Source organism: Hippoglossus stenolepis, chromosome 23, assembly GCF_022539355.2.
Source record: "Hippoglossus stenolepis isolate QCI-W04-F060 chromosome 23, HSTE1.2, whole genome shotgun sequence".
Lineage (NCBI taxonomy): Eukaryota > Metazoa > Chordata > Actinopteri > Pleuronectiformes > Pleuronectidae > Hippoglossus > Hippoglossus stenolepis.
In genome coordinates, this window is record NC_061505.1 from 2,759,508 (window position 1) to 2,774,385 (window position 14,878).

The 14,878-nt window shown below is 42.3% G+C and overlaps 1 protein-coding gene across 7 annotated transcripts in view; it reads left to right on the forward strand.

The window, feature by feature from the left end:
* Positions 1–11,861, forward strand: part of exoc6b (exocyst complex component 6B) — a 67,594-nt gene extending 55,733 nt beyond the window's left edge. For 2 of the 7 annotated variants that reach the window (XM_035148517.2, XM_035148520.2), the window contains 3 exons: positions 8,117–8,229; positions 8,811–8,822; positions 9,443–11,861. In XM_035148517.2, coding sequence (XP_035004408.1) covers positions 8,117–8,229; positions 8,811–8,822; positions 9,443–9,569 — 252 coding nt within the window. In that variant the 3' untranslated portion in view covers positions 9,570–11,861. The remainder of the gene's footprint in view (positions 1–8,116; positions 8,230–8,810; positions 8,823–9,442) is intronic. The other 5 variants (XM_035148519.2, XM_035148521.2, XM_035148518.2 and 2 more) reach the window with 4 other exon arrangements.
* The last annotated feature ends 3,017 nt before the right edge of the window (positions 11,862–14,878 follow it).

Here is a 14,878-nt window from a genome sequence, read left to right on the forward strand (position 1 = left end):
GTGTGTGTGTGTGTGTGTGTGAGAGAGAGAAAGCCTCTTACATAGTTGAACCTAAAAAGCTTTGACCCTTGAAAACTTCTCTCCACTCTTTCCTGTTTTGGGTTTGTTAGTGAGACGGCTTGTTTTTCCGCATCTGCAAATTCAAACACCTTCCTGCAGCTGAGGCCATCGATTCATCTGAATTGTTCGAAACTCGGACTCTGTCGGAGGCTTCGTGTTTCGTGAACCTTTTTTCTACATGTCGCACATGTCGGAGAGTTGTGTGCTGTTTTACCCAAAAGTTGTTCTTCCTTTGTCAAGAGATGTTACACTATTTCACGATAGCACGAGTAGTATCGTACGTTTTATTTCCTTCCTAATAATCCTCTTAGATTTATCCTGCAGTCCTTGACTTCCAGACTTTAGAGCCCACATCCACAATATCCGTGTCATGAGCTAAATTTCTTTTTCCTTAAAACATTTGAATGAAAATCAACAAGCATATTTACATGTTAAATCAAAGTTTTAAAAACTGTTAATAATGATAGTATAAAGTATTTGAATCCATTCTAACTCGACCGGTGTTTGAAGCTCGTGCGAAGTGACAAGTGGACGAACCCACAATGAACCCCGGCCCAGAATTAACCTCTCAAAAAAGTGTCTGGAGGCGAATTGACGTTAGAGAAGTGGCCGAGGCCGAGTTGACCTTTTTAAAAAGTGCTTGAATCTAAATGGAGCTCGGAGCGAAGCTGAAAAACCCGTCGTTTCTCCGGCGCTGTTTGTTTTGCAGTATTCCGTCTTTATTTGCTTTATCGGTGCACAGAGCGGCTCCCGGCAGGCCCCTCCGACTTCAGCCCGCACTCGCTTATCGTCCCCCCGCTCCTCGCTCACTCCTTCCTCCTCCTCCGTAACATCCAGTTACCCTCCGCCTGACCTCTGTCGCTCGCTCCTCTGCCTTTCTCCTGCAGTCCTGTAATATTTCCCCGATCATTCTTTTTGACTTTTCTCTCTCATTTACATCCCCTCATTCTCTCTCTCTCTCTCTCTCTTTCACTCCGTCTCTGTCCTTCTGTGTCTCTCGCTCGCCCTCTCTTCGTCTGTGCAGTGTCTAATTGACAGCGGAGACCCCTGGTTGAACCACCAGCACTCTTCTCTTGTTTTTGTTTCTTTTCTCGTCTTTTTTTCCACACTTATTCCATTTCAGCCCTCTCACTTTTTTTTAGGGAGGAGTGGGGGAGGGGGTCGTACAACTTCTCTGTCACCCCTGACGAAGAGAGGGAGAGAGAGGATGGGGAATTAGAGATGGAGTAAGTGAGTGAAGGATGGAGGAGGGAGACAATCGAGAGGGAAAAAGTTGGAGACAAAGCAGGAGAAGGAGAAGTTAGTCACGTCAGGAAGGAAGCTGAGAGTTCAGAGGAACACGCCTGTGACATGAAGAGTCAGTCGGCAGCCGTGTTCTCACTCCGTCTCTTCAGTCGACACACGCATCGCGAAAGCAGGAATCTGTGATGCCGAGTATCGGTGCGATGCCGCTGCTCGTTTTTCTATTTCAATTAAACGTCTACGATCCTCCGTGTGCGCACGTCTTTGTGCACGGGCGGAAGAAAACTTTAAATTTACAAAACTTAACCTGAACCAAAATATAAACACAGCGTTTATTATTTCATCAAAACTTGTTAACTTGTGGTGGATGTAGATTTCAAACTCTTTTGTATTATGACAATAAAGTGCAAATGAAGTGTTGGATGGCGACGGACAAAACGCAAGACTTCCAAAGAGCAGCTCCCAAACCAATGTGAGCTTTGAACCTCAGCAGCTTTTGATTTGTAACTAAGTCCAATTCATGTTTTTGATTAACATAGATGAAATATCCTGGAGAAAGCTGCTGCATGGCAACCGTCCAGCCTGCTAACGTGCCTTTGAGCAAACTCCAGTGGTGCTGCACCGTAAACCGACCCCTAACCAAAACACAAACGGATAACTTCTCTGTGGAGAGCGATAAAATACTTGGATTCGACTTCCACCCTGCTGCTGATTAGTAAAGCTCGGTGCACGTTGAAGCTCGATCACAGTGGAGGCCGAGCCGTGTCGTGGTTCTTGGCAGCGGCTGCAGGCAGATGCAAGCTTTTGGTTTTTTCATTTGACTTCTGGAGAAATTAGTTCTTTGTTGCAAAGCGATAAACATCCAAGCTGCCTTCGTTCCAGTCGTGGTTTTCGAGATGAAGTGATACAGTTCAGAGTTTTGTGTGGATTCGTACAAAAAAAACAAATGCTGAGGAACGCTGAGAAGAAAGCGTGTGAGGAAGTGAGAGTGGAGCTGAGACGTGACAGCAGCCGGGCAGCGGTGACTGATAACCTCTGAATGTGACCTCTGACCTCTGGCTTTCAGGGGTCAGGAGTGGATTTGGGGTTAAGTGTAAAATCCTTTTTCGCCGCAGGTTGTCAGTCGGCTTGTGACAGACGAGATATGATGGGATGTGTGTGGTTATCGGGGATTCACTCGTTTAAAAGCTGCTCAGACGGGAGGACTTACTTCTTTTCTGTTTTATTTAATTAAACATTTCATTTGTTTATGTCTGGTTGTGAGAAACAACAGCAAATAAGACAGTTTCATCTCTGGTGTTAAAATCTAGGAAACTTTAATGAGTAGTTTCTGCTGTTATGTGATGTTTTATGGATCCAAAGATGAATGAGTTAATAAAATAATCAGTATGTTGGAAAATAAACTTTAAATTTTAAAGCCTGATAATGAATTAAAAGCATTTAATAAACTCTTTAAACTCGAATGAATATATTTATAAAAATTACCTTTTTTTTAATGGCAGAAAAATCTGAATTAGACCAAACAAGTCTTCAGTTTATGTTTGTTTCTTTGCTGTAACATTCATCTACAATATTTATTTCGAGCATTTAACTTCCCTCTGTTATTTCCTCTAAGTCCTAGAAAACTAAACTCGTCTTTCTTCGTGGCCATGAGAAAACTCTGTTCCTCTTGAAACGACCTTTTAACCCTGAGAGATTTAATCAAAGAGAAACAAAGATGTGGACAGAGGGAGAAACTCATGGATGACAGACGTCTGTTGTTGTTGCTTTTCCTGATAAAGATAAAAAAACCTCTTGCTCTGTTTTAAGTGAAGTGAAGGACAAAGGTGACGGACGTCAAAATGCTCCGTCCTTACTTTCTCCACTTCTTTCCTCGTTTCTTAAACATACTCCAGACCGACAGCAAGAGAGAGATGATTGACAGGTGTCAGTGCGCTGTGTGTGTGTGGCGGTCGTGACCTTTGAACTCAGATGAGGAGTCAGTGATGAAGGGAGGGGGGGGGGGAGAGGTGAGAGACGCCTGATGACGGACAGGCGTCAGAGGAAACAGCTTTTTTTCAGTGAGAAGCACTTTCCTGTCTTTCTTCCCATTGGTTGAAAAATGAAAATACCTGAGTAGTGATCTGTTGACAGTGAAGAAGATGAATGATGGATGGACGGATATTTAGAAAGAATGTCCCGGAGAGACAGACGGGTGCCATCGTGGCTGCGTTTCTTGATAAAAGTCTAATCCGCTCTCGTTGCTTTTAGCGACCTTTGACCCGGTCCCTGTCAGATTTAGAGAAGAGATGGACAGCTGGGAGAGCTGGGAGAGGAGTGGATGATGGGAGGATGATGGGAGGGAAAGAGAGTGAAGGTATGCCGGAGGAGAAGCAGTATGTATATTTTAATCAGGAAGATTTTTTAATAGTCATTTCTTTCCCAGTCTGTTTAGTCGATAAACGATCTTTGGTTCAGGGTGTTTGGTCACAAATGTCTTAGCGGAAACATTACATAATCACAACCTGTGTGTGTGTGTGTGTGTGTAAACATGATGAATTCTAGGTGACCCTGTCGTTTGGCCGTTACGAGCGGGAACACAGCGATTCCCTGACGTTCCTAAACAAATAAATCCTGCCCACAGCCGGAATAACCATTAACAAGTCTGCTAAACACCGAGGGGGAGGAAGAGAGGGAAAGAGAGGGAGAAGACGATAAGAGCGGCTGCAAGTATCGATACAGAGCGAAAGATTAGCAGATGTAAAACAGAAAAGGAAAGAGGAGGGATGGAGAGATGGATGATAAGATGAGGGGAGCAAGGGGGTAGGTACAGGTGGAACGATAGAAAGAATAGAGAGAGAGAGAAGTGAAGTCGAAACAGTAAGAGGTGGGAGAAGGGATGAAATGTCAAAAAGGGGGGAGTGAGAAAGGAGCGATGGGTTGAATGATAATAAGGAGAAGAGAGAGAGGGAGGAAGGAGGGATGGAGAGAAAAGGGAGGAGGAAGGAGGGATGGAGGGAGAGAGAGAGAGAGAAGCCCATTAGCGGAGGAGAAACCAGAGAAAACAAATGTGAGAAAAACACGTCACTTTGTTTTTCTGCTCGTCGAAGAATTAGAGGAAGCAATAATGTGTGTGTGTGTGCGTGTGTGTGCGTGTGCATGTGCGTGTGGAGACGGGAGCGATAGCACGGGGGAGGTCATGGCGAGGTGAGAGAGGGGGAGCGAGACGGAGAGAGAAGTTCAGCGAGAGGTGAAGAGAGAGACCTGCACTTTCTTTCCGTGTGTGTTTAGGGTGAAACGAGGGTCAGGTGTGTGTGTGTGTCTGTGTGTGTGTGTGTGTGTGTGTGCGTCTGTGTGTGTGTGTGTGTGCGCGTGCCAGGCGGACGTGCTGGCTCGCTTGTGCCTCGTTTTTCTTTTTTTTTGGGAAAGCTTTTCTTTGTTTCTTCTTCTTCTTCCTTTTCTCTTCCCATCAGTCTTATCTGCCTCTCCTCCTCCTCCTCTTCTTCTTCTTCTCTTCTCCTAATGTTTGTACCCTCCACTCCTCCGCTCCTCCCTCCATCCAAATTTACCTACTGACCTCAAGTTCACCCAGAACTGTCTCCTCTTCTTCTCTCTTTTCCTCTCCTCTCCGTATCCTTTCTTTCTTCAACTCCATTCTTCTTAGTTTTTCTTTCTCCTCCCCTCCTCATTTCAGTCACTACCTCATCTCCTTTTCTTTTTCCTCCTTTTTCATCTCCCTTCATCCCCATTTCCTCTCTCCTCTTTCATCTACACTACTTTTCCTTCCTTATTTATCTCATTAATTCTCAACTTTTCTTTCTCTTCATCTTTGCTCTCCACACACTTTCTCGTTTACTTCCCTCTGTCCATCTATCTCCAGCACCCCCCCCCCACGTCCTCTTTCATGTTTTTCTCCCCTCTCCTTTATCACATAGCATCTTCTCTCCGCGTCTTCTCCTTCGCCTCATCCCTCTTTCCTTGTTTCACCTTAAGTCCGCAGTCTCACAGAAAGAAGACGCTGAAAACCCCTTATCTTGCGTAAAGCATCTACGTTACTTAGCAACACGTAATGTCCCCGCCCACTGGCTAGTCCGGCTTGAACTTGGCTTGAGTGGTAGAACCGACGTTATTGTTACCATGGCTACAGCCGATCAGGAAGTCTCAGCCGTCAATAAGAACAGAGCAGGACAGCTGACCAGTGAACGGAGGCCGGCAGCTGAGCTTCATGTTTAAATTATGAAGCTGTAAAGCAACTAAATATTTTCTTACTTAATTCCTATGACTTCACCTCGTCCTCCTCCTTCTCTCCTTCAGTCTATTTGGTTTTCCGTTATCTCCGATACACAAATAAAGGACGGAGGGGAAAAGGAAAGAGATGCGCTGAGCGTGATTCCAGAGTAAGGACGAGTGATCCGGTCCTAGATAGCAAACACACACACGCACACACACATTTGTTTTCTGTTATCTGTGATACAAAAAGAACGAGAGAGAGAGAAGAAGAAGAGAAAGAGATATGACGAGCACAACATGCAAATCTCAGGGACAGCAGCTGCCTGTGTGTGTGTGTGTGTGTGTGTGTGTGTGTGTGTGTGTGTGTGTGTGTGTGTGTGTGTGTGTGTGTGTGAATGCAGCTCTTCAGGGTTATTTACCTTTAAAGGACATCAACGTTTTTTTCTGGCTTCACTTTCACGTTGTGTTTACTTCATCAGCTCAACTGTGTGTGTTCTCTCTTCTCATTTACCTAATTAACTGACTCATAACATCAAAGACCGATGACATTTGGGCTTTTATAGCACTGTGTGTGTGTGTACCTGTTTGTGTGCCTGTACAGCCTGTATGTGTGTGTGTGTTTTTGTACTTCTTTATACGGGAGGATTAGCAGGTCAAACCTCGGCCGTGCGAGGGTGAACTCGGGGACAAAGGAGGGACAACGAACGAGCGGTGAATACAGAAGTGAATGGACCAGAGGGAGTTAGGGAGGGAGAAGAAAACAGCGATAGAGAGACGGTGGGAGTGGGAAGAAGGGAGGGAGGGAGGGAGGGATGGATGGAAGAGAAGATCAGGAACCGGTCGTCTCTTAAGTCTCCCTCCGCGGCCAGATTTAGAGGGGACACTGGTCGAGGACGTAGAAAGTATTCAGGACACTTCCTGTTTTCCTGAGAGACTCTGACGAGGTGACTTCAGGTGCAAGACCTGAACTCCTCATGTGTTCAGGTTGAACCAATCACAGTGAAGGAAACACAGAAAGATAAAAGAACAACTCATCATTCGCAAGGTTTAGTCTCAAGTGTTTGTTCCATACTTTCATCTGATCGGGTTAGTTTCGGTTTCACGTTGTAATTTAGGCACTAAAGAATTCTGTCTGACAGTCGTTCGTCCTGTCGTCGGGCGCAACGCGATATTCTTACTGTCTTTTAAACTCGTAAAGCTTTTCTGTCTTTTATTTTAGTTTTATTTTCGTATGTAGCTTCATTTTTATTCTCCTCGGTTTTGTGAATTGAAGAAATGAAAACAAATTATATCTCTTTGTTCTTTTGTTAGATACTTGTACAGAAAAGTGCTAAATAAATAGATTTTAATAATATTATTATGGACGTAACACAACACATCAATTTGATTGATATTCACGCGACAAACACATTGTTCCAAATCCTCGAAGTTAAAGTTTCCCTCGTTTCTTTCTTCTTCAAACTTTAAAAAAATGTGCCACCTTCACCTCCGGCCCTCGTCTTCAAAACTTCCTGTTCGCTATCTCCGATCACTCGTCCATCCTCTGCCCTCGTTCTTATCTATCCATCTTCATCTGCCCTCACTTTACCCTCTCTCTCTCTCTCCCTCCATCTCTGCCCTCTCTCCCACATGTGGTTTTGGTCTCCATCCCTCTGTACTGGGTCCCTCCCTCTCTCATCCCTCGCTCACATATGGTTTCTCTCTCTGGATCTGTGTGTGTGTGTGAGTGTTTGGTGTTACCCAGAGTTCACTTCTTTGCTCGTTGTGTGTGTGTGTGTGTTTTACAGACAGAGATAGAGAGACAGAAAGTGTGTATGTCTGCAGGCCGACGGGTGTGTGTGTGTGTGTGTGTGTTAGGTGGAGTTCAGCAGGGCAGCAGCAGGTTATGCAACAGTTTCTAATGGGAGCCATTTCGAGGAAGACTCAACCTTTCCTCCGTCCCTCCTCTTCCTCTTCTTCTTTCTTTTTCTCCTCTGTTTGTTTTTGTATCTGAATGTAAAAATATTTTCAGCTGTTAAAAAAAAAAACTAGAAATTCGATCCCTGAAGCGAATCAGACACTTGCACCATTAAACTAATTTGTTTCTTTTAGTTCTAAATTAAATTTGCAGCTTAAAAACATCGTGAAGTCAAAAGCAGTTTGTTGTGTAAACAGTAAATTAATCGAGCGTCTCAAGTGCAGAGTTACTCGTCTAATGTTTACATCTTTATGAAACCGCATTTAGCTCAAGTGTCACATCGGATATTCAACTTTAAACGCTTTTCAACACTTTATTAGTTTTCTTCAAGTTTAATATTCAAGTTCAAGGTTTGGGCTGAATGTCAGAGAGCGACTCACAAAGACCAGATAAGGAGATGACAGCAAAGGTTTGTTTTCCAAGATGTTTAAACATAGTTTATTAATTAGTCAAACACGACTGTGTCATAGTTTAATATAGTCCCAGAACAACCAGCTTGTCATTGTGACTCATCAACATTTCTACATGTGTTTATGTTCTCACCACTGAACTGGATCATTTCAACCCCCAACAACCAGGATGTGTTTCTGAGAATAAACAGGAAACACAATGTTTTTCATTAAAACGTCTCTTCCTGTCTGTCTCTAGTTACTGGAGCTGTTCACCGAGTGGGACTGGTCCACGTATCTCGCTGACTACGGCAAATCCACCTGCAAATACCTGAGAGTGAACCCACACACTGCACTGGTCCTGCTGGAGAAGTGAGTCCTTCATCGCACATCGTCTTCATCGCTTCTCTGCTGGAATCCGTTCAATCAGGAGTTAATCTGATCTTCAGTGGCGTTAATAATCAAAGACACAAACTCCTGCAGCTCTTTTCTGTTTAGTATCTTTATAAATTTGCGATTATTTGGCCTTTGATTCAACAAAACAAGTCGTAAACAGACATTAAAAGACATTTAAATAAGTTTTAAAATGTTCCCAAATGTGGTTTGGGAACATTTTCCCTTTCGACATATAATTTAGAGTCTTACGTTTTTATTCTAACTTTTAATTCAGCTAAAATCTATGCAGCAGATAGACATGACGTTTGCTTTTTGAGAAACATGTAATGTCGTCTTTTAATTTAACATCAAAATAGCCGTTTGTATTTCCTCCTTCTTGATCTCACAAAGTTGTAAATTGGACATTTCTCTGTTTTGTGCCCAAACAATCAATCGAGTAATGAATCAGATTAATCGATCACTCAAACTTTATTGTCTCACTTTCAACACACAACATCTTTCTTTACCTCCATCTCAGCTGATCTCTCCTGTTTGTCCTTAATGTTGTTTTTTATTAGGTCATTTAAACCGTGAGTATATTCTCTGACGTGTGTGTGTGTGTGTGTGTGTGTAGTGATGAGCATGTGTGTAAATACAGTTTAGATCACTACTAAAGTGTGTGTGTGTATAAGAAAGAGAGATTTAATCTTCATTTTGTGTAGTTGTGTGTAAAATCACACGCACGTCCTGATGTTTATCACAGAGGCCGTTATCACTACAACAACTTACAGTTTATCAGTGTAGGGGCTGAACTGCTGTAGAGATAAACACACACCCTACACACAGACACACACTCCTATGATCCTCTCTGGAGCTCCAGGAGGGCCCAGTGGTCCCTCTGTGCCTCGGAGGAAGCACCCTGCTGGGGCTTGCCTGGTCTGCTGGGCCCCCTGAACTTCCTGGAGGTCCACAACAGTCCAGTGTTCTGCGACAAAACACACAAGCGCACACATGTTGAGACACACACACTTGTTTAACAGGTGTCTTGAGCAGAAATGTGTGTTGAGACTGACTGCTTGTTTTCCTGATGTGCATATTTCTGTACTAACTGCATTAAAACCCTGAGGAGATAAATCACAGTGTGAAACTAAAACATTCGGTTGTTTCCCTCCTCTCATCCTCTCTTCTTCTTCTCCTCCTCCGTCTGCAGGATGAGGGAGACGAGCAGGAAGAACAACGTCTTCGCTCAGTTCAGGAAGACGGACAGAGACCGACAGAAACTCATCGACACCGTCATCAAACAGCTACGCAACCTCATCGCACAGCACCACGCCTGATTGGACTGCAGGCCCCAACGCCAACGCCTGATTGGCTGATTGAATCCATCGCTGCGCTGTATCAACCGTCTGTTCACCTTCACTTCCTGGGACTCCACTGGACTTCACACTGCAACAAGCTTGTGCGATCCGATTGGTTTGTTTAAGCCACTTTTTTCTGGAATCAGAATTTTCCAGTTTGTCTGAAGACGATGAAGAAACTCTCCTGATTCCTGGTGGTTTGTTTTCCGAGCGTCTCTTCACCCACAAACATCTGTACACGTCCGTTGATTTTGTTCTTAGTGTCAACAAATCACCACAAAAAGACCAAACCCAGCGACGAGACGTTTGTTTGTCTCGGTCCTGCAGCGGTAAACACTCATCACAACACTTCACTTGTATCCATCCACCACTGAAAATAGCACAATTTTTCCCTGTTCTGTGTAAAGTTTTGTAAAGTGACAAGGTGCTTAAGGTTAATTACCTCCGGCCTCACGGGGCGATGGAGGACGTGTGAGTGGGTCAGTTGTGGTTACCTACTCGTGGCCTCTATTCCCCCACATAACAGTTATTGGTGTAAGTTCTGAGACAAAAACACGTCTTTTGGTTTTGGTCTTTTCACTGGGTTTGTTGACAGTATCTAAAAACACATCATCTGCCTTACACGTAGATTTAAAATGATTAGCCGGTGGATTTTCTTCATGTGGGAAACAAACAGTTCAGTTAAGAATCGTATTTACATTAAATTCTAGATAAATCTACTTAAGTTTCTTAATTTAAAGTATTAATTACTAAATTTTTCCACTTTGCCGGACGCCATCGAGCCTCGTTGTTACTGAGAAATTTGTGAGTCCGATGATCGTGGAAACCTGCGTCGGTTTGTCACGTGTAGTGATTGTGCAGCTGTGCGAGATAATCTTTGTGGGTTTTTTGCAGATTTTATTTTCGATTCAGAAGCCTCAAACTACAACGTTGATATTTACCTTCCTCGGTTGCTCGCGGCCTTCCATGTCTTCCATATTGTATTTTGAATGTACACCAGCGGGCGTCGTCTCCATCGTCCTTTTCGGTTGCGGCGTTTTAAAGCACTGAACTCGAGATCAGGTCTGGAAGAGATAAAAAAAAAATTCTCGTTGATCTGCGAACACTTGAATGGCCGCTCGGATCTGGCAACGTCATTCCCACATCGTCTGAGCCGTGGTGGGAATCGAACGGCGAAGTCGAGGGGGTGTTGTTCCGCCCCTTTCCAGTGGGGGGCGTTGCCTGAGCATTTATACTCATCTTGTATCGACAGCTCGGTCTTAAAGAGGGGGATGGTGCCTCGATTTGGCAACCGCTCTAAAGTGAAAACTGTTTTGTTTGTGTTTGACTAGAAAGAGACTAATTTGTGTAAACACACACAGTCATGTCTTCCATACGCAGAGCTGTGTGTAGTATGGCTACACAAACCTTTGTTTAGTTATTATATTCACACTATTTTCGGAGCTACATTGGATCTTCGTGTTGCCTTTTTTTCTTGAACTCGGTGCAATAGCAGCAATGGAAACTGCAGGATTTTGTGTGTGTTAATCGTTGGGCTTTAAAAAGGGATTCAAACTTAAAACTCCCTTCTGCCTTGTTCTTCCTGTTTCCACGAAGGTGGATCTTTTGATCAACTGCGATATGTGTGTGTCCATGTGTGCACTGTGAAATCAACTGTATGCGTTTGCTCAGCTGTGCGTCATTTTTAGGTGTTTGGGTTCGGTCACACATACACAAATGTTTTACCGTCGCCTCTCGTCCAATCGGTGGAAGGAGGAAAGATTTGCTTCCTGCTTTGTGATTCTGGTGAATTTTGACTTGAGATATTCACGTGTGTGTCACCGTGCTGTTAATAAGGGAACGGGGCAGTCGCTGTTCAATGTGCCTTTGCTGTGTTCTGTTTTGTTTTCCTGCCAATCACGCAGCAGCTCTGTGGCGTTTGGACACAGTTACTGAACATCCACACTACACGTACAACAACAAGGGATTTCTGGAGCTTTCAGCCACACGTGTGGATCTGATCGCTCCAGTTGTTTAGGTTGCAGAATTTTAGACAAATATAATTCTTTACATTTATTAGTAATACTCCAGTCCTTTGCTCGAGGGCACCATGGCAACGACCCTCAGTTACTGATGCTATGTTCTGTATTTTGTAAGTGTAAATCTCTGAGACGGAAGCACTGTAAACGAAGCTGTTGCATTAAACCACTAACACATGGAACTAAAATAAAGTACTAACGCATTTGCAAAAAAAATGGCAACGGAAAAATATGGAATAAATGTTGAACTGTTGAATAATTTGTCACGACTGTTTCTTGATGTGGTTTCTCTGTAACTAATCCATTTTTAAGTTCACACACCAGCAGAGAGTGATCAGAGTCAGTTTGATTCTACTGCTTCTGTGACCTTTGGCCTCTCAGACAGCGTGGGTGTCGGCTGTGAAGCACGTGATTAACGACTGTGTGTGTGTTGGCGCTGCAGGTGGGAGTTGTGTGTTCAGTGAAGGGTAGCGATCCAAAGCAACACAACCTCTCTGCATGCTGCAGGTTTCCTCGGCTGATACAGGAGCAGTGGAGCGATCTTAACTTCAGGATGCCGCACTCTCCATTTGCTGCTTTATAATTCATTCAATTAACTTTTGTAGATTTCCAGTTTAAAATATTCATGCAGTCTTTCTTCTCCTCCTGCTCTAACATCTTCCAGACAGAAGAAGCTTCAGCTAATGGACCAATCTGACTCATGATTGGTCGAGTGTTGGACCTTGATGCCTCATCAGTACGACTCGGACTCCGAATTACGTCGACAGCACAAGATGGCGGCATACATCTCCAGGATATTTTGATGGGATACTGACGATCTGAAATACTCCCGTTCTAGTTTTACTGCAAACATCAATCTGTTTGTTTGACATGTTTTCTTTTCATTCCTCTTTCTTATTTTGGTTCCATGTTCTCTGTGTGTTTACAAATGTATGTGCATTTTCTTCTTTGTCGTTCCTGGAAAAAGGTTTAAACAAAGGTCATTTTGAATCTGTTTCTCTGCCTACATGAAAAGCTCTCTCCTCCCACCGACTGAACTTTGTGCTCTGTCTTGTTACAACAAGCATATTTAGCCTAAAAATCTCACCTGCCGCAGGTTTAACCTTCCAGCTCGTGTGTATGTTAAAAAAAGTCATAGGTTAGCATGTCGTTCTAAAACTGGTGAAAAAGTCAGGTTTGTATGTCGACTGAAAACTGGTAAAAAAGTCATAGGTTTGCATGTCGTTCTAAAACTGATAAAAGTGTATAGGTTAGCATGTGGTCGAAAAAAACTGGTGAAAAAGACATAGGTTTGTATGTCGTTCTAAAACTGGTGAAAAAGTCATAGGTTTGTATGTCGTTCTAAAACTGGTGAAAAAGTATAGGTTGCATGTCGTTCAAAACTGCAAAAAAGTCATAGGTTAGCATGTCGTTCGAAAACTGGTGAAAAAGTCATAGGTTTGTATGTCGTTCTAAAACTGGTAAAAAAGTCATAGGTTTGTATGTCGTTCTAAAAGTGGTTAAAAAGTCATAGGTTTGCATGTCGTTCTAAAACTGGTGAAAAAGTCATAGGTTTGCATGTCGTCTGAAAACTGGTGAAAAAGTCATAGGTTTGCATGTCGTTCTAAAACTGGTGAAAAAGTCATAGGTTTGTATGTCGTTGGAAAACTGGTAAAAAAGTCATAGGTTTGTATGTCGTTCTGAAAACTGGTGAAAAAGTCATAGGTTTGTATGTCGTTCTAAAACTGGTGAAAAGTCATAGGTTAGCATGTGCTTCTAAAACTGGTGAAAAAGTCATAAGTTGTCGTTAGAAAACTGGTGAAAAAGTCATAGGTTTGTATGTCGTTCTAAAACTGGTAAAAAAGTCATAGGTTTGTATGTCGCTCTAAAAGTGGTAAAAAGTCATAGGTTTGCATGTCGTTCTAAAACTGGTGAAAAAGTCATAGGTTTGTATGTTAATACAGCTGGTAAAAAGTCATAGGTTAGCATGTCGTTCTAAAACTGGTAAAAAGTCATAGGTTAGCATGTCGTTCTCAAAACTGGTAAAAAGTCATAGGTTTGTATGTCGTTCTAAAACTGGTGAAAAAGTCATAGGTTTGTATGTCGTCTAAAAACTGATAAAAAGTTATAGGTTTGTATGTCGCTCTAAAAGTGGTTAAAAAGTCATAGGTTTGTATGTTTTCTGAAAACTGGTAAAAGTCATAGGTTTGTATGTCGTTCTAAAACTGGTAAAAAATCATAGGTTAGCATGTCGTTCCTAACAATTGAAAAGTCATAGGTTTGTATGTCGCTCTGAAAACTGATAAAAAAGTCATAGGTTTGTATGTCGCTCTAAAAGTGGTTAAAAGTCATAGGTTTGTATGTCGTTCTAAAACTGGTAAAAAGTCATAGGTTTGTATGTCGTTCTAAAACTGGTGAAAAAGTCATAGGTTTGTATGTCGTTCTAAAACTGGTGAAAAAGTCATAGGTTTGTATGTCGTTCTAAAACTGGTAAAAAAGTCATAGGTTTGCATGTCGTTCTAAAACTGGTAAAAAGTCATAGGTTTGTATGTCCGTTCCTAACTGGTGAAAAAGTCATAGGTTAGTATGTCGTTCTAAAACTGGTGAAAAAGTCATAGGTTTGTATGTCGTCTGAAAACTGGTAAAAAAGTCATAGGTTTGTATGTCGTTCGAAAACTGGTGAAAAAGTCATAGGTTTGTATGTCGTTCTAAAACTGGTGAAAAAGTCATAGGTTTGTATGTCGTTCTAAAACTGGTAAAAAAGTCATAGGTTTGTATGTCGTTCTAAAACTGGTGAAAAAGTCATAGGTTTGTATGTCGTTCTAAAACTGGTAAAAAAGTCATAGGTTTGTATGTCGTTCTAAAACTGGTGAAAAAGTCATAGGTTTGTATGTCGTTCTAAAACTGGTAAAAAGTCATAGGTTTGTGTCTCGTTCTAAAACTGGTGAAAAAGTCATAGGTTTGTATGGTGCTTAAACTGGTAAAAAGTCATAGGTTATATTATGTTTCAAAATCTTGTAAAAAGTCATAGGTTTGTATGTCGTTCTAAAACTGGTGAAAAAGTCATAGGTTTGTATGTCGTTTCAAAACTGGTGAAAAAGTCATAGGTTTGTATGTCGTTAAAACTGTTAAAAAGTCATAGGTTAGCATGTCGTTCTAAAACTGGTGAAAAAGTCATAGGTTTGTATGTCGTTCTAAAAGTGGTAAAAAGTCATAGGTTTGTATGTCGTTCTAAAACTGGTGAAAAAGTCATAGTTTGTGCATGTCGTTCGAAAACTGTTAAAAAGTCAT